The sequence below is a fragment of the Manis pentadactyla genome, chromosome 8, assembly GCF_030020395.1.
Source record: "Manis pentadactyla isolate mManPen7 chromosome 8, mManPen7.hap1, whole genome shotgun sequence".
Classification (NCBI taxonomy): domain Eukaryota; kingdom Metazoa; phylum Chordata; class Mammalia; order Pholidota; family Manidae; genus Manis; species Manis pentadactyla.
In genome coordinates this window covers 129,552,634-129,574,563 of record NC_080026.1, presented here as the reverse complement: position 1 = coordinate 129,574,563, position 21,930 = coordinate 129,552,634, and the positions used below count along the sequence as shown (strand labels likewise).

The 21,930-nt window shown below is 37.7% G+C and overlaps 1 protein-coding gene across 5 annotated transcripts; it reads left to right on the top strand.

Moving 5' to 3' along the window:
- Positions 1 to 3,082: 3,082 nt before the first annotated feature.
- On the top strand, positions 3,083 to 21,280 carry TIAL1 (TIA1 cytotoxic granule associated RNA binding protein like 1). Of its 5 annotated transcripts, none has more exons than XM_036898530.2 (13): positions 3,083 to 3,565; positions 5,667 to 5,735; positions 10,090 to 10,186; positions 14,820 to 14,969; positions 15,210 to 15,264; positions 15,416 to 15,503; positions 17,397 to 17,472; positions 18,536 to 18,644; positions 18,948 to 19,043; positions 19,158 to 19,242; positions 19,475 to 19,598; positions 19,939 to 20,078; positions 20,904 to 21,280. In XM_036898530.2, the coding sequence occupies exons 1-13, from the start codon at positions 3,534 to 3,536 to the stop codon at positions 21,028 to 21,030; spliced, it is 1,248 nt and encodes a 415-aa protein (XP_036754425.1). In that variant the 5' UTR covers positions 3,083 to 3,533; the 3' UTR covers positions 21,031 to 21,280. The 5 variants fall into 5 exon arrangements, with proteins under 5 accessions (XP_036754425.1, XP_036754426.1, XP_036754427.1 ...); XM_036898531.2 differs by having other exon boundaries at positions 3,084 to 3,565; positions 14,871 to 14,969; XM_036898532.2 differs by lacking the exon at positions 5,667 to 5,735 and having other exon boundaries at positions 3,087 to 3,565.
- The last annotated feature ends 650 nt before the right edge of the window (positions 21,281 to 21,930 follow it).

Genomic DNA, 21,930 nt, shown 5'->3' with positions numbered 1-21,930 from the left:
CATACAAAAGTTGAAATGAATGAACTAAATGCATAAAACATGGCTGAATTTTGCTGTTGCTACATTAGGTGAAAAAAGTCTCAAGAGCATACATAGGCATATTTTTTTCATTTGTGTAACAGATTTTACTTTTTAGAGCAGTTTTAGGTTTATGGAAAAAACTGTGCAGAAAGTAGCACTCCATACCTCTTCCCTACCACACCAGTTTCCTATATTATTACCATCTTGCATTTATATGGTAGTTTGTTGTGATTGATGTACCACTGTTGATACATTATTAACTAAAGTCCATAGTTTATATTAGAATTCACTCTGTGTTGTACATTCTATTGGGTCCAAATCACACAGAACAGTTTCACCACTGTAAAAATGCCCTGTGCTCCATCGATTTATCTAGACTGGTCTCAACCAACCATTCATCTTTTTACTGTTTCTATAGTTTCATCTTTCCAGAACGTCACATAGTTGGAATCATACAGTGTAACCTTTGCAGGCTGGCTTCTCTCACTTAGCAAAATGCATTTTTTAAGTCTCCTCCATGTCTGTTAGCCATGGATCCTGGCTAGCCTGTATGCAAGCCTCTGTGCTCTTTTGCTGTTCCCACTGACTTTTATGGGGTTCAACTCCCTTGCCATGGGCTCTGCAAAACCTTCCAAGTTGATATCCTCCTCTCCCCACACAGCAACATGATAACCCCTTTTGTTGTGGGGTTGACTCCCCTTATTATGGTATTAGGATTAGGATCCAGTGGTGCCGACATCACAACTACATGCACAGTGGGTCCCCCATACATGTTGCAGAACCAACCCCTAAGGTGCTGCTTAACTGGGATGCGTAAGCTCAGGCAACAGCTGGAAAACCTTTCTTCACCACCACCCTTCACGATGCTACAAGAACAGGGACAAACTCAACAACGTTCTCCTACAGATGCTTAGAGGTGGGGGGAAAGCATACCTGGCACCGTGGGTGTGAGCAGGGCAGGGACATGGGACAAGCATCATGATTAATTTTTCCTGCTGTGATGAAAAATGCTGAGATACAAACAGTAAGAACAGGAGGGACTCCATCTTAAGGCTAAGATTCCATTTTAAAAACCAGAGAGTTAGGAGGTAAGATTCCTAACATTCTATGGTGACTAGCCAACAACTGACCCTACCTCAAGGCAGGGCGAGCAGTCCTACATGGCACGTTCCCACCACTGGAGGGTCACAACTATCTTAGAGAAGAACAGGATCAATAAATTCCTTGTGTTAAGTTTATCTTGCAGACTATCTAGAGGGCTGACTATGGATGGTGACATAATGTCTCTCACCAGAGATAGACATCATGAGACCACATGTCAAGCCTACCACCACGGCCCTTTGCCCCATGTTGAAATCTTTAAAAGACATGAATCCCCAGGCTTAAAGTGTGCCTCCTCTCTGAGGCTGCCTGCACTCCCCTTCCCTCAAGTGTGTAATGTGCCTTAAATAAATACGTCTTGCTACTTACTCAACTTATTGTGTTGTCTCTGAGCTCTTCCAGTGGTAAGTGTCTTTGTTACTTTGCTATTTCATTCAATTTTCTAGACTTAAGCACAAGTCTTCACTCTCTCTGTCCTACTTCAGACAAGCAGGGAAAGGCTACTGAGATCTCTGATTCAGACTTGCAACTTCCCTTCACTTGGGTGACCCAGACAGGACAGCAGCTGTAAGTAAGATCGTGCTCTTTAGTCACCTGCCCGAAAACCCCCTTTGGGAAATTCTCAGAACATAATCTCACTCCATCCAGTGCTCTGCTGCTCCCCCAAATCCTGGCACAGTAAAGCCTTAGTGTTCCCACACAGTGCAGATTCAAGCAGGCACTGGACGCCAGGTAACCCTGGCTTCAGGAGTTGGCAAGGGATTTGCCCTATGCTGTGCAGTTCCGTGAGCTTTCCTCCCTCTGTTCTTCCCTGCTCTCTGCTGCCTGCGTGGCTGTTGCCATTTGCTGCTGCTACTCTTGCTTTAATGAATTCCTTCCTCACTTAACGCTCCTCTGACCTGACCTGTTCCAGAATCTTTCTTCATCACAGTCAAGAACCCTCCCCCATGCAGGGTGAGGTCTCACCTAGTGCGCCAGAAGAGGCTTCCCCAGATGCAGCTGCCAAACAACAGTTGGGTGAGAATATTTTCCTGGGTATGAAGCCAGTTTGAACATGGCTTCCCCCATCTTCCAGCAAGGCTTCATTCAATCCACATGACGGGATGTCTGTAAACACAACCTTATGTCCCTGCGTACATCTGCTCAAAGATTTTTTTTCACTCTAATATTAAATAGGGAGGCAGAAAGGCATTATCACCGCACCTTACACTCAATGAGTCATTTTAATGGAGGACTGCTCTTCTGACTCCCTTATCCGACGACATAATGGACTGGGGAAACCTTTGAAACTTGTGAAGCAATCTACAAGGAGCCTATATATAGGCTAGGACTACCTATCTGCGGGAAAACGCGCCCAAAGGATGGCTGGCCCTTGGGAAGGAAGCCTGAGGGGCCCTGGCAAGAGCAGCGCCCGGCTCAGCCCGCCCCCTAAGTTCGCCTCAGCACCTCCGTCCCGTCGCGCGGGTTGGGCGGCTGATGACCACAGGCCAGCCGTTCTGATTAACAGAGGAGGGTGGTAAAGGCCCTGCGGGTTCGGACACCACGCGGAGGCAGAGCACTGCTTCAGCCGCAGTCAAAGAAACCGCTCTCAGCGTGGATAGAGGCGGAGCTGCCGCTCAGGCTAAGCCAACTGAAGAGCATTAAAATGCCTGGAGCAGTCCCAGGACAGCCCCCAGCACGAGGCACTCTGGGACCTGTAGTTTACGTCCCCGACAGCGTGTTCCACACCCCGTTTCCCCGCCTTTTAACGTCGCTTTTCATCTTTCCCCCTCCCCTCCCAGCATTTCGACTTCCTGGTCACCGCACGTCCCCACGTACAACTACACTACCCAAAAGTCTCTTTTTCGCGGTCCAGCACTGCGCGGGTGCCGGCCGTCACCTTCGAACTACAGTTCCCAGAAGCCCTCTGGTGAAGTGATTTCCTCTCTCATTTCCAGGACCACAATTCCCAGAGACTTCAGCTTCACAGCGGTTCTCTTTTCATTCGACCTCTTCTTGTTCTGGCTGGGCTTGGGTCGGGCAGCAGGCGCACAGCGACGACGTGATCCGCCGTGACCAGGCGCAGGGCTTCCTTAGCGGCCTATTCCCCCCCGCCCCTCTCAGTTATCCCCTTCACAGGCCGCCGTCGCCGCTGGCCAGAGCGGTGACCTGGCGGGCCGCGCCTGCGCTCTTCCCGTTTCCTGCCTGGCTGGTGGCGGTGGCCATTTTGTTCATCCTCCTCCTCCTCTCGCTCCTCCTGGTTGGAGCGCAGTGTCCGGAGCGGGCTGGGGGGAGAGAGCCCGAGAGCAGGGTTCGGTACCTTTTCCTCTGTCCCCAGCCGGTGCCCGGAGCCCCCCCCCTTTCCTCCCCGCCCCCTCCCCTCCCCAGCCCTGCCCTCCCCCTTGTCCCGGGATCGCTCCGTCGCACCCACCATGATGGAAGACGACGGACAGCCCCGGACTCTGTGAGTACCCGAGACGGAGGGTGCCAGGCGCCGAGAGGCCCGGGCACCCCGGGACGCTGAGGGAGGGAGCGGGCGAGCGAGACCGGGACTAGGACTCCCGGCGGCTCCCTGGCCGGGGTGGCGCGGACGGAAAGTGCATTCCTCATCTGTCCCTTTTTCCTCGGTTAGGAGGCTCTCCCTTCCCCCAAACACAGTCACTCCCTGGGGTCTGGGGCTTGTTTCGACCTTCTTCTCGCGCCCTTCTTTGCATACCCTTCCTAGGCCGGTTTCTGCTCGGCGGAGGCTGTCAGGCCCGGGAGAGCTCGAGCGCTCTCTGCTTTAGGGGCCCTGGGCCGGCCCGGAGCTGCCGGTCCCCACGGGGGCAGGGCCTGATAGGGGTGGCCTTGGGGGTGGGACTGCAGCCGCATCCCCTGCGGGCCCCGAGAAATTAGCACCCACGCCCTCCACTTCCCCAGCCCCAGTCACTCCCTGCTCTTCTCCCAAGCCAAGCTCTCCGAGGAAGCCGGACACTGTTCCACCATTCAAGCCCCTGCTCTCTTTCTGCCCCACGTGCCCCCGCCCACGCTGTCAGAGACACTTGGCGCGCGCCCGCTGCTTTTGAAGTGCTAAAGGGATGCCTCTTGCCGCTAGAGCATCTTTCCCTTCTTGGATAACGAAGTTTACTTGGAGCGCTACCTACACCAAACTGACAACCAGTTGTTAAACTGTTTTCGCTCTTTTGGTGTTACCTCCTCCTATTACGTGCGTCGAGACCTTCAGGGTTGGATGAAGTGATGTCTCTGTCCGCTATTCGGTGTGTGTCTTTTGAACACGTTTTCTTCTACCCTGCCCTTGCGTTTTACCTGAAGCCCAATCTAATGAATGAATTTCATCTTCGAACCGCTTTTTCGAATTTCCTTCGTTTCCTAAAGAAGAGTGATGACTCAGCATTCGCATTCCTTTCCTGACTGTGTGGCACTCCTTTCTTTTCCCTCATTTAAAAAAAGTCTTGAGTAATTTATAATTAAATGTTTAAGTTGGGCACCTTGGGTTTTTCTGGCCTCTCGCAGCTCAACACGCCTGCCTCGAGTACAAGGAGTCAGATCGCTTTGTTTTCTCTTGCCTCTGCCCGGTGTTGTGATCGAAGTTCACTTGGCTGTGCTATCTGATGGGGAAATTACTTTTTGGGGAATAGATGAAGGAGGATGGTACGTATGGTACTCAGGAAGCTTGCCCAGCTTCTCGTCTCTATTACCGAAGAAAGTCCGCTCTGTAAGGAAGATAGATATCTGCTTAATATTGATACAGCTTTGGTTTTTTGCTTTTGTTTCTCAGAGGGGTCTTGCATTCTTTTTATACCTATTACTCTGCCTCACTAAAATATTTGCCATTCAGTTTTGAGAATTTGAGGCCAACGTAAGCACATCAATACTTGAATGAAAAGCCTGTTTAGTAGAACTTTTCTATTTATGTTCGTGCTGTCTTCTGTTTCTTCTGCCTTCTTCTCGAAGAGAGAATTGGGACAATCTTGAAATTTGTCCTTTTAACATATGTTGAAGCGAAGGCTTGGTAGTTTAGTTGGCGATATGTACTTCGATGGGAGCATCTGGGAAAGCTGGATTTAGCTTCAGTGCCTAGCTACCGTGTATTTAACAAGGGTGAAAGTTACATTGTATCTAAAAATCTGAAATCATCGCTGCATCGTACAGGTACTGAATATTGGTACATTCTCATGGCACATTTCTAATTATGTGTATTTATCTATTCTTTATGAAGAGGAATTCATGGTTTTGCTGTGCTAGTACCTTTAATTCATTTAACTATCTTTGCATCTGCCCTGTCTTCATCTCCATCAGACTTAGACCTTCTCCAGTAGACTAATAAAACTAACTTTGTCATTTATTTCTTGCCTCTGCTTTCTCCAATCTCCTATTCTTTTCTCTTAAGTACACTTAAGTCGTCTATGGTTGCAGTTGTCTAGAAATACGACATATATACATATGAGTAAAGAAACGTCTTGAGCTTGTACCTGTATGTCAGTACATGTTTATTATTCTGTCTTCCTTTTTCCTTCTCCCTCTCTTCTCCATGGGAAGGGTTTTTTTTTTTTTTTTTTTTGTAGACAAGAACTGCTACATCTTCCTAGGTCTTACCCTCTGCAGCACTTAGTTCACTGCCTGGAACATAAGAGGTACTCAAATATTTTACAATGATTTTACTTCTATTCATTAAATCAGTATTAAGTCCTTTTTTTAAAACATCCTGATTGATTTGAAATTATAGGCAGACATAATAACTGTTGTACATGGTTCGGTCTGTTGATTTTTATGTATTATTTTTAAACCTTCAAATGTAAAATTTTGAGATAAAAGCAAATGTTTTACATTGAGATTTTTTGGGTCAGATTTTAATAATAATGCATAGTAATTTTTTTCTTTTTTTTTTTAGTATTCATACATTTCTCCTCAAGGGGTTCTTTTAGATACAAGTAACATGATGAAAACTTTGAATATGACTTTAGAGGTTGATAGATAGTTACTAGGGTTTTGTTTTGTTTATGGAGATCCTTTTATTTTGCATTGTGATGTATGGATTAGACTTTCAAGTGGCTAGTATGTTTTAAAAGAATGTACTCTTAAAAAGCTTATCTCAAACTGTTCCCTTAAAATGCCTGTGTGTTACTAGTGAGGTTTTTTTCCTGCAGACACACACAAGCTAAGACATATGGTTCTATCATCAGAAAACCGTATGGTGTTTGTAGCCTAGGTAGGTCTTTAAATATTCATTACCTACAGTATTACTTATTTATTTGATGGTATTCAAAGTGGCATAGAATTTGTTTGATGTTGAGCCTCAAGTTTGTCATACAGTTGTTTAAAGGTCTGTTTTCTGATGTTCTTTGTTCTCATTTGACATTTATTTTGAGTTAATAAACATTGGGTAACTTGTAGTCTAAAAAAACAAGCGAGATCATGCTGTTGTAGTACTGGTGCTGGAAGTGGACTGCCTGACTTGTAGGAGGACTCACATTTCAGATTTGTGTTGTGGGTAGTTTTGAGTACAGTGATTTGATCCATGGTATAGCTGGTCTATAATACAACACTAAACTATAAAGGGATTCTATTGTAGTCTAGTTTTGTTTTCTTAATCTATTGATGTGCCAATATGAGTAGGAATTTCGGATCTGGGATTTTACCATGTTATGCAGTGCCATCCTTTAAGGCTGTTCTTTTTTCCTGATACTCAAGTAGAGGATGTAAATCAGTAGTTTTGAATATAATCTGCACATTTAAGAGCTATAGCTGAAGAAAATACTATTAAATCGTTATAAAATTGACTGGCTCTACCGTGGATTTGGCTATATTGTGTGTGTAATCGAGCCCCTCATTCAATTTAATCACAGTCTCTGTTTCTTTAAAATATGTGTGTCAATATCCCTTATGTAGTTTGTTCACGTGTACCTCCTGCACCTTTCCTCCACTCAATTTCTTCCTAAAATGAAATATTGACAAATTGGTCCGTTCATTAGAGGCCTATTGAGAAGTGTTGCAGAATATCTTCTTACATAGGAACTTACCAAGAACAAAAGCAAAAATGTTACTTTTACAGAAATTTATCTATGGTATCTTGTGTAAAAGTGGTGGTAATTTCAGCCTTGGTAGGGCCCCTCATCTGAGAGCACAATCAGTGTTGAAAAGTGTGATGAGTCTTCTGAAAGGCTTGATGTTCCCAACTTAAAATTCTGCACAGTTGGACATAGGAAGTAGTTTGGCAATGTGAACTTTTGCCTGCTGTGAAACTGCCAATTTCTAGTTCTCAAATTGGGTTTTAAGCCTGATGTTGGGATAAAGACATCATTTTCTGTATTTAATGCTTTAGTTCCTACAGTTCCTGTTCTTAGAAGACAAAATAGACCTAAGGTATGCCTTTTTTTTTAAGTCTGGAGTTAAAAATTGTTTTAGAATTCCCTCAGTGTTTATTCTTTGAATTGATCTCTCAATACAAGATTTTGAGCCATTTGTCTTCTTGTTATTTTGTATATGTCTTCAGGTAGAAATTTTATACTTAAACATGGAGCAATAATATATGTTGACTGTTCATAACCAGAGCAGAAAGTGAAGTATAGAAACTATAATTCAGAAAAAAACAACATTTCAGTATACTACCAAGAGATGGTGTTCTTACCAAGTTGAGTGTTCAACATTTGTCTCAAATATTTTTGTTAGTATTTATTTTGTAGATAATTTTATAATGTAAAAGTACTTAAGCTGTATACGGCATTATTTTAAGGGCTGTAAAATGTTTATCTGTTACATATTAATAGATGAAGAAATATGTAGATAAGTGAATTACAGACTCAGTAAAGGAAAGGGCAACCTGAGATTTGGGTATAATGGGTGGAGTTATACAGTGAATGATAACATTTTTGTCCTGGTAAATTAAGATGTTTTACATGTTGTTATGGAAGGGCTTTTTAACATTACTTTTTGGAATTTAGTTTGCTGCTTTGCCTCTGAACTTTAAGTGGAGATATTTGAAAAATAGGAAACCTTAAAACTGGATTTTTCTGTAAGTATTGGATGACATTCTAAACTTGGATTAACATTTGCTCTTTAGTATCAGTGCTTGAAATGTAAATTAATATATCTAAATAGGCCTCTAGAAAGCCTTCTAAATCTGTAACTGATTGGAAATAGGCTGACTTAGAATAAGAATTCTATTAAGTAGTAACAGCTCTAATTATGGCTGTTGGAGGTATGGAAAGTAATTAATGCCCATGCAGTTTTTCCTGAAGAAATTGATGATTAAGCAGTAATACAATCTTAAAACTATTTAAATCATTTAAAATTTGTTATATTAATGATAATTCTACTTTAACTTTCTTACTGGTTAGCTTCAATATGTGAAAATTATTTTTATCCATTCCTCTTCTATTCTCTTAGAAGTGAGCACTTCAGTTTAGATGAATATAGCATTTAGGGTACCAGGATCACTTGTTGGTTTTCTTTATAGACAGATTTGCTGTGCATACAGACTTATAAACGCCTGTAAGTTAAAAAAGGATAGGCAGTTGTCTGGCTAGCTCATTATGCTGTAATCTTTCACTACTGCTGGAAAAAGTATATGTCAATACATGGCCTACCAACGGGTGGGTCTGCCTTACGTTAGTTGTAAAGACAAGATGACGACAGGATAGACCTAACCCAGTTTGTCACTGGTTTAGTCTTAGTAATGTTGGACTTGTGTTTCAGTTTTAGAGCCTGTGAATTAAAGTTATTAGTTCTCACTGCAATGAAATTTTAGCTGAACTGGAAAAATGCTACTCATTCTCAATCAGATAATTTTTTTAAACACTTAGCCATACCTTTCTCAGTGTATTTTTCCTTTTACAGTGTTCCGTCTTAGAGCAGTTATGTATTTAATATGGTAACCATAGAGGCAAGCCTAATTTTGTTCTCAGCACTCAGTTTCCAGATGTTACATATTATAGTTAGGAAAATAAAACCTAACGTGTTTTTACTTTTCAGAAGAAATGATGTTAAATTTTACAAGTGTTGTTTGGTTTATGGGGTTGTTCATAGCAGATGCAAGTTTTAGGAATTCTACACTGAGTACCAGAAAGATGTAAAAGTTTGGCAGTTTATTAAGCTAAATTAAGATAAACCCATGGTACAAGAGAAACCTGGGTGATGGTGTTTTCTTTTGAATTTGTATTTTAAATTTCTTATACAAAATACATGTATTCAGTTTGTAATTTTAAACAATCCAAAATCTTTAAATATGTATAGTCAAAAGAATACCTGGATTTGTCTGAAATTTTATCTGAATTTCTAAAGAAATCTTTATATTTGCTTTGTTGTCTTCATAAGGATGAATCTTGTTGGTTCTGGTGCATTTTAGACTAGGAAATTTTTTATTTTACCCTGCTCTCCTAAAACAAAACAGTGAAGATGAATCATTGGTAACAATCTTATTTAGTAAGACAAGACAAAACTCGGTGTGTTTTGCTATAACTACTCTAATTCCGTTCTTTGTCCATGTAATCGCTTTGTTTGGAGGCCGGTGGTGGGATGCTAAGATAAAATCCCCTTGTGTCTACTGCTCCTTTATGATCAGGTGTTTTAGTAGATAAATATTTGTGGTACTGTGTGTGTACATTATACTGAATTGTCGAGGAATTTCCGTTAATCTTGCGACTGCTTTAAGTTTTTATTAGGTTTATTCTAACAAATATTGTTTGTTAATTATTTTAGATAGAAAATTATATATAGGGTACAGAATAATACGCTTTTGGAGTATGCAAGGTCACATTTATTTGTTCTTTATAAAGCCTTTTGGAGTGGTACTTCAGTGACCTAACAACAGTTGCTTTTTCCCAAATAGGGGTTAGTCTTACTTTCATAGTTTTAGGCTTAATTGGAAAAATGTTATTAAAGACAGAGGAAGTTAAATTAGGATAAATGGTGATTTAAGTGATAACACATTAGAGCTTAACAGCTGAAGGAAAGTTGCTGATAATGTTTTTTTTTTTCCTTCTTGAACAGATATGTAGGTAACCTCTCCAGAGATGTGACAGAAGTCCTTATACTACAGTTATTCAGTCAGATTGGACCTTGTAAAAGCTGTAAAATGATAACAGAGGTAAGATCTTCCAGTTCCACGTGCTAACAGCATGATGTTAACATTTTGAGGTATATGAGTTGATTAGTATCATTTTTAAATATTTTAAGCCTCAAGTTATTCTGATGGAGAGATGCATGTTTGTTGTGTTGACTGGTTTGGCTTCAAGCTAGGTTTAGCAATGGAGATGATTTGAGAGGACAGAGTTCCTGTGCTTTATTCTCAAATGGTCATTCTTCATGATGTAGTTAGCAAGTGATTCTGCTTGTAAAAGGTTGTTAAATGTTTATCTCTGACTGTTGAAAAACTAGATGGTATTTCATACAATTCCAGTAAGGATGTTATGGATTCAGATAACATGCACTTACAGGAATTGGTGTTAAAAAAAATAAGATTCTTAAGTACATAGTGTAGCACCATGCATTTTGTGCATGTTTAGTAAATGCTAATGACTGAGCAGCTTTATGTAGATGGGAATTTAAATTGTTAGGGTAGTAATTTTGTTTTCCCTTTTTTCCCTAAGAAAACTTACTTTTTATACTTTACTAGCTAAGGGTATGTAGCATTGCCCAGTGACTCATATTCAGTTTGTTCTCTTCTTCCTTTTTGTTTGCTTACTTGTTGACATTTTTGGGTTTTTTTTGTTTTTTTGGTTTTTTTTGGACTGTTTACTATGGTAGGTGCTGGGGGTACAGTGGTGAATAAGACAGTTCTTAGCCCCACAGAAGTTGTCAGTCTCATGAGGAGACAGAGGAATTAACAGGCACTAGTGATATAGGATAATAAATGTTGTGGAAGCAGATGACTTCAGGTGCTATTGGAGCACAGGTCCAGTCTTGGTTCAAGGGAGGCTTCTTGGAGGAATTAGTGTCTAGGCTGAAACCAAAAGGATAATAATAGAGACTAGAAAGGAATTTGGGGAAGAAGGGATTCCAGGTGCAGGGAGAAGAATGTGGATCCAGCCTGGTAGACAGAGTGGGAGTGCTTGTGAAGAAAGAGAGAGAAAGACAGAAACTGGCATGGTTGGAGTTTCAAATGGGATTAATCATAAAAGAGATGCCAGGAGATGAGGCAGGAGTGTTCGGCTGTGACAAGAAACTGCACCAGGGAGTTTGTTTTACATTCTGCTACTGAGGGGCACTGTTAGAAGCCTGTAAAGCAAATTGGCTTTTTTATCTTCTTTCCTAACTAATGATAACCATTTTGTTCTGGTGTATTACCTCTCCTTTCCTTCCTGTCTTTGCTTATTCATTCATTCTTTCATTAAACATTTTGTGGTAAACACTATTCAAAGCACTGAGGTTATAATGGAGAGCTAGACAAAGGAGACTTCTATGAGATTACATACTAGTGAGAGTAATGTTAGTAAATAAGGAAACAGAATACTTCCAGATAGGGGTAAGAGCTATGAAAAGAACAAAGTAGTTCTGTGGTGATGATTGGAGGGTTGGTGCTATATATGCTAATTGGAAAGGGAAGATGTAGCATCTCTGAGCTGAGACAGGAGTAACAAGATGGTGCCGTCTACATTAAGAGCTGGAGGTAGAGGGAACAGCAAATACAAAGGCCTTAAGTTGGTAATGAGTTGGTGTGTGTGTGGCACCAAAGAACAGGATGGCTGGGGCCTAGTGAGTAGAAGAGAGTGGTGGGAAATGAATCTAAAGAGGTAGGCAGGGTTCATTATTGTATAGGACAGTATGGGCCATGAGAAGACTTTGTATTTTACTCTGGTTGCAGTGGGGTTTTAAGCAGGGTGATGAGGTACTCTGATTGGCATTTTATGATTACTTTATTTGGAGAATGTTGGGGAGAATGTATTGTATGAAGCAAGAGTGAAAGGAGGGAAAATACCTGGGATTATTTCACTAGTCTAGATAAGAGATGATGGGGACTTGTTCTTTGGAGTGGTAGCCATGGAAATAGAGGTAGATACATTTTGGATATATTTTGAAGGTGGAATCAGTAAGACTAGATTGGCTGTGGGACATAAGGGAAGGAAAGACATCAGGAAGGACTCTGTAAGATTCTTGTTTGCAATTGTGTGGATGGTAATGCTATTTATTTCTTAAAATGGACATGACAGGGAACACAGGATGGACTTGAGGAGTGATGGGAATAAGGAGTTCTATTTAGGCGATGTTTATTTAAAAGGCACATTAGACAGCTAAATGGATATTATATGTAGGCAGCTGGATAAATGAGGTCCGAACTCCAGAGAGACCAGTGCTGATGATACCAGCTTGCAGTGGTATTTGAAGCCCTGTGACTAGGTGAGATCTAGTTCCTGGGTCTAGAGAGAGTGCCCACAGAGAAGAGTAGAGGGGCCTCGGTCCGAGCCCTGGAGCATCTCAACACTTAGAGTGATGTTTAGAGTTTGAGTTAAGGATCAGGGACTGCCTTCTGAAAGATCCTTCAGTGAGGAAACCAGAAAATGAGAGTATGGTGGGATCTAAAGGAGAATATTTAGAGGAGGAGAGGTGTCAGCTGTTGAATTATGCTTGAAAGTTAAGATGAGGACAGAAAAGGGATCACAGAGGTGGCAGAGAGGTAGTGAGCTCAACACAAAGTTGTGACCTGGTTGGGTTGGAAGCCGACTAGACTGGGTTTAGGAAAGAATGGAAAGAGTCACTAGAAAATTAAGAAACGTTTGATAGATTTGTTTTAGCATATTTTAAAATAACTCTTGCGCACTGTGAGCCATTTGAGGGGTAGAGGAATTTGAAATAAATTTTTGTAATTTTTTCATATTCTATGTAACTCCTACATTTGAACTTGTGAAAGTTGTAAAATCTCATATTTTTCTGTCTTGGCATTTATGCCATCCAAGAAAAATTAATGACAACACTAAGGTAAGGACACAGTTGATTTTTAAAGTGTCACTTGATTGTGGTGTAAGTGGGAACCTTCCAAAGAGCATGAACCTCTAGTACAGACTAGCCATTTATTTTCCTTTCATAAATTTCAGTATATGAAAAATCCTTTTTTCTCCTTAGTTTTATGATTGTTTAGATACTATTTTTCTTAGACTCTAGTTTTGCTGATACACTATAAATGCATATTATCGATTTTAAGGCAAAAGTTAAAAATATTTTGATACCTCTTGAAAGTTGGGATGGGACAAAAAACGGTGTCCTAAGTAAGATGAAATGCAGTGTGTGCATGTGTGTGTGTGTATGTGCATACACATGTATGTGTGCACATTGGGGTTTGGTCTACTACTTCTTAGGTAAGCTTGAGGTTGGCATGCTCTAGTACACGAGTTGACCATCGTCATGTGAATCCACTGTTTTGTTACAGTTACCTTTGTTTTCCTTAGGGGCAGAAAAGGTAGGAGTAAAAGGGAAAATTGACTAGCACATTTTTAGCTTATTATTTGCCTTTAATCCTTTCTTCAATGAATGCTACTGGTAAATGTTAAAACTTTTGCAAGAGGAATTTAAGTGCATATTTTTGTTCGGAGTCTTTTCCTCTGTTTCCTTTCTCTACCTATTAAGAACAGTGTTCACGTGGCTACAACAATAGGATTTTGTATTAGAGTCCATAGTTTTGTCAGTATTAACGATCACACTTTTTTTCCCCTCAAGGAAATGCCTTCTGGTTGCTTCGCCACTATTCTTTTAGACGTCTTATTTTGGATTTTTCTTCTAAAAGTTTCCTGGAATGAAAAACAGTGGTTGTTGAAAAGCTCTTTAGTTTGTCTGGTATTTTTATCCCTTGTAAGTCTAACTGGAATTGCACATTTTAAATATTATTTTTTAGGGCATTTTACATTGAATAGTGATGAATGTTTTTGAATTTATATAGAAAATACATTTGTACAGTTGTGTAGCTCTTTCAGCATAGGTTGTAATTTGTTAAAATTCATTTCCATTTTTTGTTGTTGGGTGATAAAGTTGCTGTAACTGAGGTAGTACTACTTTCTCACCATCTTTATAAATATATTTGACAACTACTGTCAAGCATAATGTTGTAGAATGTATTTAATAAAGATCTTACATTGGTATTTTTTGTTACATAAAATTCTAGCTCTGTCCTAGACACACTTGGAAACTCTTTTCTTGATCACTGTGTATTTTTCTGGTAATACAAAGTACATAGAATAGTACATTACAGTATTTTGTAAGATGGAATTTGTTTCAGTAGCTGGTTATAAATCTGAAATTTTTCCATTTTCATTTTCATTCCTTCGTTATCCAGAAAATAAATACATAATCTCATCTCATCAAATATAGTACTAATCCTAGATTCAATCAGGAGTAAAGTTTGTAAAGTTGGTTCATTTCTGTATTTTTTATAGTCATGGGATACAGTTTATGAAGGATTATGATGCATAAATAGAATTCATCCTTTTGAAAATAATGGTGGGAGAGAAGAACAGTGGTAAGGAGTGGTCCTTATCTCTCAAATCTGAACTTGAGGTTTTGTTTGGTTTAATATAGACTTCTCTTTTATATTTATCATCATTAGAATTCACTTTTGATATAATACTGATAGTCTCTACTGCTTTGATAGTTCTGTTTGAGTATTCTGAGTTGCAAAGTCAGGTATAGCTGTAAATCATATTTTTAAAGTGTTAGGCTTTCATAAACTTATGCAATCTCACCTTGTATATTCCTAGCTATCAGTAATGTTTTTTCCTGGATTTTCTTCTCAGCAACCCGATAGCAGAAGGGTCAACTCTTCTGTTGGATTTTCTGTTTTGCAGCATACAAGCAATGACCCATATTGCTTTGTGGAATTTTATGAACACAGAGATGCAGCTGCTGCATTAGCTGCTATGAATGGGAGAAAAATTTTGGGAAAGGTAAGATAATAAAATGATGGTACCTTACGAGTATATATATTTGCATGTCAAATTAGTTTAAATTCTTTCTTAGCAAGTTTTTAAACAAATACTCAGCTCTGCCGAGTGATGGTTTTGCTTTATTCAGCCTAGCGTTTTTACAAATACTATCCTGCTTGATAAGTGATTTAATAAGTGGTAAGTGTTAGGATTCATAGTGGCATGCCTAATAATTGTATTAAATATAATCTTTATTTTTAGGAGGTCAAAGTAAACTGGGCAACAACACCAAGTAGCCAGAAAAAAGATACTTCCAGTAAGTACTCCTGCTGCATTTTACTGTGGCTGAAATTATCCTGGCAGCAATACCAGCTATTAAATAGGGTTTTTTCTTCCTTTAGTGTTGCCTAAAAAAGGCTTAGTACCTGACTTCTTAAGTATTTGATTACCAAATGCTTTGATTTCAGATCACTTCCATGTGTTTGTTGGGGATTTGAGTCCAGAAATTACAACAGAAGATATCAAATCAGCATTTGCCCCCTTTGGTAAAATATCGTAAGTATCATAATCAATACTCTACTCAGTAGCAGTAGGCAAAATTGCATATGATTAACTTGTATCAGAATTAAGATTTTCTTTCCCTAGTGTGATTTTTTTTGTTTGTTTTTTTTAATTTTTATTAGTAGGTGTTGTTGAAAATGTTAATGTCATTTCAGTGTTTTGGGGTCTTGTTTTCATTTGATCTTGTGTATAATATGTTAAAAAATTTTGAGTGATTCTGTTTGTTATCTTTGAAGCACATGTTTGGGTGGTAAAACCTCTTAAAAGTACAATTTATTGTCAAATGTTTTCAAAGTCTGGTGGTTAAAGATAATGGATTAACCAAAAATGAATATGATTTATATTGTGTATAAAACTTTCATAGGATGAATTTATGAATGGGGGGGTGAGTAGTAAATCTTTGGGTATATTGTGGTTAAGTTGAAAATGTAATGTTTAATTGTAATAATAAATGATTTGATATTTTAGCTGAAAAGTAGTACTAATATTACAGTATTAAAATGTTTCATTGTCTGAGCCATAAATATGAGATTAATTAGTAGGTGTTTTTTTGTTAGTGGTACTTGATTCTGCTACTTGGGGCCCAAATGTTGTTTTAACAGAATTGATGCTCAAATTTCACTGTATGTTACTTGATCAAATATATTGGAAAGTTAAAAGTGGTTGCAAGTTCTATAAAGTGTTTATTACAGTTTGTCTTTCTGATTAAAATGCATTTATTTTATGTGTTTCCTGTAGATGTAAAGTAAATGTTTTAGTATTACTTTACAGGAATATGTTTCAACTAAGAACAACAATATTTTTCTCTATATAATTTGTTGTTCTATATAGATTTAACGTATTTGAAAGAAAGATTTAATTCTTAATTTTCTATTTTGATATTTGCTTTGCTTTTTAATCTCTAAGTGTGGTAAGTAGTACTGTTTTAAAAATCAGTATAAAAATAATACAGGTTGCTGTTTTTCAATCTTTATTTATACCTGAGACCTGCAGTTTTTCTAAAGTCCAAGTCACAATTAAAAGTAATAGCATTCTGGTTATTTTGCAGAATTGCTCATAAGAATGGACAGGATCTTGAAGGCTAACTGCAAGGAACTGTGCACACTGGAACTCAGTTGTAGATTTTTTTCTCATTTCTATTTATTCTTATTATACATTATTTATATATACATATTTTAGTATTTACATTTTAACATTCTATATTCAGTGGAGTTCTATATTTCCAATCATTTTAACTTACTCACTAAAATTTCTGTGTAAATTTGTTGTTTTCGTACTGGTGTGCTTAGCATTGTTGTTAGTTTTTTATTCTCCTTTCTTAAATTTCTGAAAATGTCAATTTTTCAAAATTTACAGCTGCCCAAACTCCAAAATGATGGTAGAGAATTGACCAAGAAAAATAAAGAAATCTGTTAACAGGCCATGTATGCCTTTTTAATTCCTATTTTTTCCTCTTTTTCAATTTTTTAATATTTCATATATTTTGTATCACTAGGCAGAAGACATTTAACTATTTAGAGATTGCATGGTAAAGTAGTTAGCATTGTTACAGTATTTTATAGAATCAGTAAACCTTAGAGGACACTAGACAATAGAATATTAGAAAAAGGAAACTATTGTTCCTATTAATCTTCAAATTTGAGCATTTAGTTTAGAAAGCACAGGCTATTTGATTAGGTTGCATGTTTATTACATGTTTTTGTCCTACTGCTTTTTTCTAACAGGTAAAGAAGCGTTAGGGAGAGTTCAGGAATGGCTGTAGTTAATTAGGGCTAACTGAAATTTTATTTAAAAAAAATGCTCACAATACAGTGTGTGTGGTTCCTTTTAGTTTTTATTTTGAGGATGACTCTTACTTCCCTCATTTAGCTGTGCTTCTTTTCACAGGGATGCCCGAGTAGTTAAAGACATGGCAACTGGAAAATCCAAAGGCTATGGTTTTGTATCTTTTTATAACAAACTGGTACGTTCTTTCAACTCAGTTTAAATTTAATACAAAATGTAGTCATTAATTAATCTGAAACTTGAATGTTCTTAGATGTTAACTAGAAACAGTTTTTATGTAATTTTGTGTGTATTAATAGTAAACTTCATTTTTTTTTTATAAACTTGGAAATAAATAGTAGGGAAAAGACAGGCTGATTATAAGGAAGAATGTTCAAGTTGGATTTGTGCATTGGTGAAGGTAAGGTATGTTAGGAATAAAGATTAAGCCTAGGAAAAATCACAGAATTTGGAGGTTTAGTCTTAACCATGAATATCTCAGTTTTAACTTTTTAATTATTATCCATACTTTCATAGTCAGGATATTAATGACTACAGGAAATCACATAAATAAACATATAAGCAATCATCTTGATTTTTGCATATATTCTATAAGAAAGAGGTGCCATATTAAGCATTTGCATTGACTGTAACATCAAATAGTAAAGTGGGCTTTGATATTAGCATTTCAGAACAATTTCAGCAACTTAAATTACCTGTATTTTATTGGAGTAGTAAGATAAAGGGGGAGGAGTGATATTCTTTGCTTATTCATTGCAAATCCATATAGTCACAAATGAGTTTTTAATCTTGTGTCAGTTATAATCAGTTGCTACTAGAACGTAGATTTTCAGAGGTAGGTGATTTAGACTGATGTTACAAAGTTTTTGTATATTCCGTAAACTTATATAAAATTAAGGTATTTGAAAACAACTGGTATTTCTGCTTTCTTTTTTTTTTTTTGTAATTAGTGGGATAGTGATTTTTCCTTACATATTTGAATTAATGATGAATTGCCCTTGATGGTACTCTCCTGTATTTTGAAATCTATAAATTAAAATAGCTTACTTAAATCTATAAATTAAAATAGCGTCACTTAAGTTTAAATCTTTTTTCTTCTGATACTCAGTTTTGGATAGGACGCTTAGTAAATTTATTTATTGGATTCATCAATGCCAGCATTTCATTTCATCTTATCCTGAGTCTTATGCCACTATTTTCTGTGCTTGTAATGACTCTTTCTTTTCCTTTTGTCTCCATAGGATGCAGAAAATGCAATTGTGCATATGGGAGGTCAGTGGTTGGGTGGTCGTCAAATCAGAACCAACTGGGCCACTCGTAAACCACCTGCACCTAAAAGTACACAAGAAAGTAAGATACGTCTACTTAAAGTTTTAAAGTATGGATACTTCACAAAATCATGTAATTAGTATAGGTTTGATTTCTTAAAATTCAAACTTTATTAGAATTGCAAGACACATTTCATCTCAAATTTAACTGTCTGAAAATAATTGGACATTGATATAAGTATATTTTAAAGCTGTGACCCAGCTAATTTTATAGATCATATCATCAAGGGAAAAATTGTCTTCTCTCCCCCCAGTGAGGCATGTCTTTATACTCTTATTTTCTAACACTGCAACTATCAACATTTTGTTTTCTTTCTGCATATAGATAACACTAAGCAGTTGAGATTTGAAGATGTAGTAAACCAGTCAAGTCCAAAAAATTGTACTGTGTACTGTGGTGGAATTGCTTCTGGGTTAACAGGTAGTATGGTGTTTGGTTTTCTCCTCCCCTTCTTTCCGAGCTTCATCACTCTGAGTGTCAATGTCATGATAAACATGAGCCTTTGATACTGTATATGTATGTTTTTGTTTTCAGATCAGCTTATGAGACAGACATTCTCACCATTTGGACAAATTATGGAAATAAGAGTTTTTCCAGAGAAGGGCTATTCATTTGTCAGGTAAAACTCTACCTGTAATATTACGACTCTTCCATTTGATCCATTTCTTGCAATTATATTATGTGATCCCCACAGGTATCAGAGTTTTGTTATTTTAGTATTTCTTTGCAGGGTAGAACTTTATCTACATAATGTACATTATATCAACTAACAGTTATTTTTTACTATGTTTCTGTACTTACATATAACTTCTTTAAAAAAAAGACAAAAAACCTTATTATCTTCCTCTTAGATTTTCAACCCATGAAAGTGCTGCCCATGCCATTGTTTCAGTGAATGGCACTACGATCGAAGGACATGTGGTTAAATGCTATTGGGGTAAAGAATCTCCTGATATGACTAAAAACTTCCAACAGGTAATTCGATTTTTCACAGCACCTTTCAAGGTTTCCATCTTACAGATCTACATAAAAGCTTTAGAAATGTAAAATAAACAAGAACAAAATACAGCATATAGCTGCTTTCATTTGATTGTATTAATGCTGTTTCAAAAGTGATTATTTTGTGGTATTAACTGAATCTTAATACTTTCTTTTCACAGGTGTGTCACCACCCCAATAAACTTAGACAATGATAAATAACAGAGTCCTATTCACATAAGGGTGCTTACTTAGTTTTTCTCTTCCTTGTCTCTGACTTTCTTCAAATACTGTGTTTCTTTCTTATTCCCTAAAATAGAAATTTGCTTTTTCCTAGGTCGACTATAGTCAGTGGGGCCAGTGGAGCCAAGTTTATGGAAACCCACAACAGTATGGACAGTATATGGCCAATGGGTGGCAAGTACCGCCTTATGGAGTATATGGGCAACCATGGAATCAACAAGGATTTGGAGTAGAGTAAGTTGTTTGGGTTTTTTCCAGTTTAGAAACAGATATGGTTCTGACGAAAACAATTAAAAAGTGTGTTTTCCTAGGGAGACTCTAAATTATTTAATTATTTGGTACTATAAGCAGTTTAGAAACCTTGTGAAAAGTGATTTATGAAGCTAAAAATTTTTATTATCTAGGTGAAAAGGGAGGTTGGAATAACATTTGGTATGTCTCTATTGTCTCTACTGGCAGTTGGTAGAATTACTTTTCATTTCTGATACACTGTTTTAGCTACTTGTTTATTTTTCCATGAGAAAGATCTTCGTCTAGATATGTACAGAAATTTAATGATTTATGCCTGTTGGCTCATGTGAGAAGTCTTGAGAGATTTATCTGATGCAAAATAGCTTGCTTTTGTTCCCTTGGTTGGTAAGAGTGGGTTGGTCCTTGCACATTTCCCCCAGGCTTGCTCAGACCCTTATTTTCTTCACTGTTTCCTTCTGTTTGTGACAGGAACTTGTGTTTTTTTAATTTCTTAAAAATCGGTAATACCTTGTGATACACACACACACACACACACACTCACACACACGGTGGGTTGAATCATTTGAATTCAATATGATGTGTTGAATCATTTGTCATTTTTTTAAAATAAGTTTTGAGGTAATACTCAACAAAATTTGAGACTGGTACTGTAATATGTATTCTGCATTCGTGAATATGTATCATTTCTTCATTCTGTTGTAGATATGTTGATTTCTCATCTATAATTAGGCTCAGCTGTGAGTTTTGTATAACTGTATAGATAATTTTTTCTTCATGTTTGCTGAAGATGTTTTTCTTTTTTCCAAGTCAATCACCTTCTGCTGCTTGGATGGGCGGATTTGGTGCTCAGCCTCCCCAGGGACAAGCTCCTCCCCCTGTAATACCTCCTCCTAACCAAGCTGGATATGGTATGGCAAGTTACCAAACACAGTGAGCTGGGACTCTAAACAAAATTGTAATTCATGATAGCTTCAGTTTCCTGTGACACTCTGAAGACATGAAAGTAGACATCGGAAAATGAAAATATTTATTTTAAAAATTGAAATGTTTGGAACCTTTAGCACAGCTTTGCTTTGGTGAAGGACACATGTCTTCTAGTTCTGCCTTTTTAAGTTTTGTTCATGATGGATATGAACATGATTTTTCTTTGTGTACAAAAACTAAAATAAAGTCAATAAAGACAATTCTGACTACAAATTTTGATATAATAAGAGAAATGGGTAATACATTTTGATTCTTAGATACTATTCCATTTTTATCTTGCTGTTCAGTATTTTAACTCACTGTGTTTTTAAAAGAGCAAAAAAGGGAGAATCGTGAAAACTGGGAATCACTTATAAGTTCATCCTGAACCTTGATACTCCCCTTCCCTACCCCCGAGGTGGACCACATTCGAAGTCTGCAGGAAAAAGAGATACTGAGAAGAAATGCATGATTTTGGAGTCGCTTTGGAGGAAATGTTTGCTTTCTTTATGCCTAAAGAAACTGAAGCCAGACTGATAAAGAATTTTGCAACTTAAATAAGGAACAGCATTGAGTTATTTGAGTGAATGTCGGTGGTCCACATTGACATATTTTTAAAACTTTAAGAAGTGTTGATTATTAAAACTGTAGTAAATTGCATTTCATTTTGGGGGAAAATTCCAAGTATGGTGTTTGTATTAAAGTCAGACAGTCATACTTGTGCTTTTACATGAAGTTTAAATGACAGACATTGTAAATATTGAGTAACTACAGTGTTTAAAAAGCATGCTTCAACATAGAAGTAGCAGCAATGTAATTATTTGAAATAACGTTTACCACGCCTCCACTGCATTGAATGCAGTGGATTAAT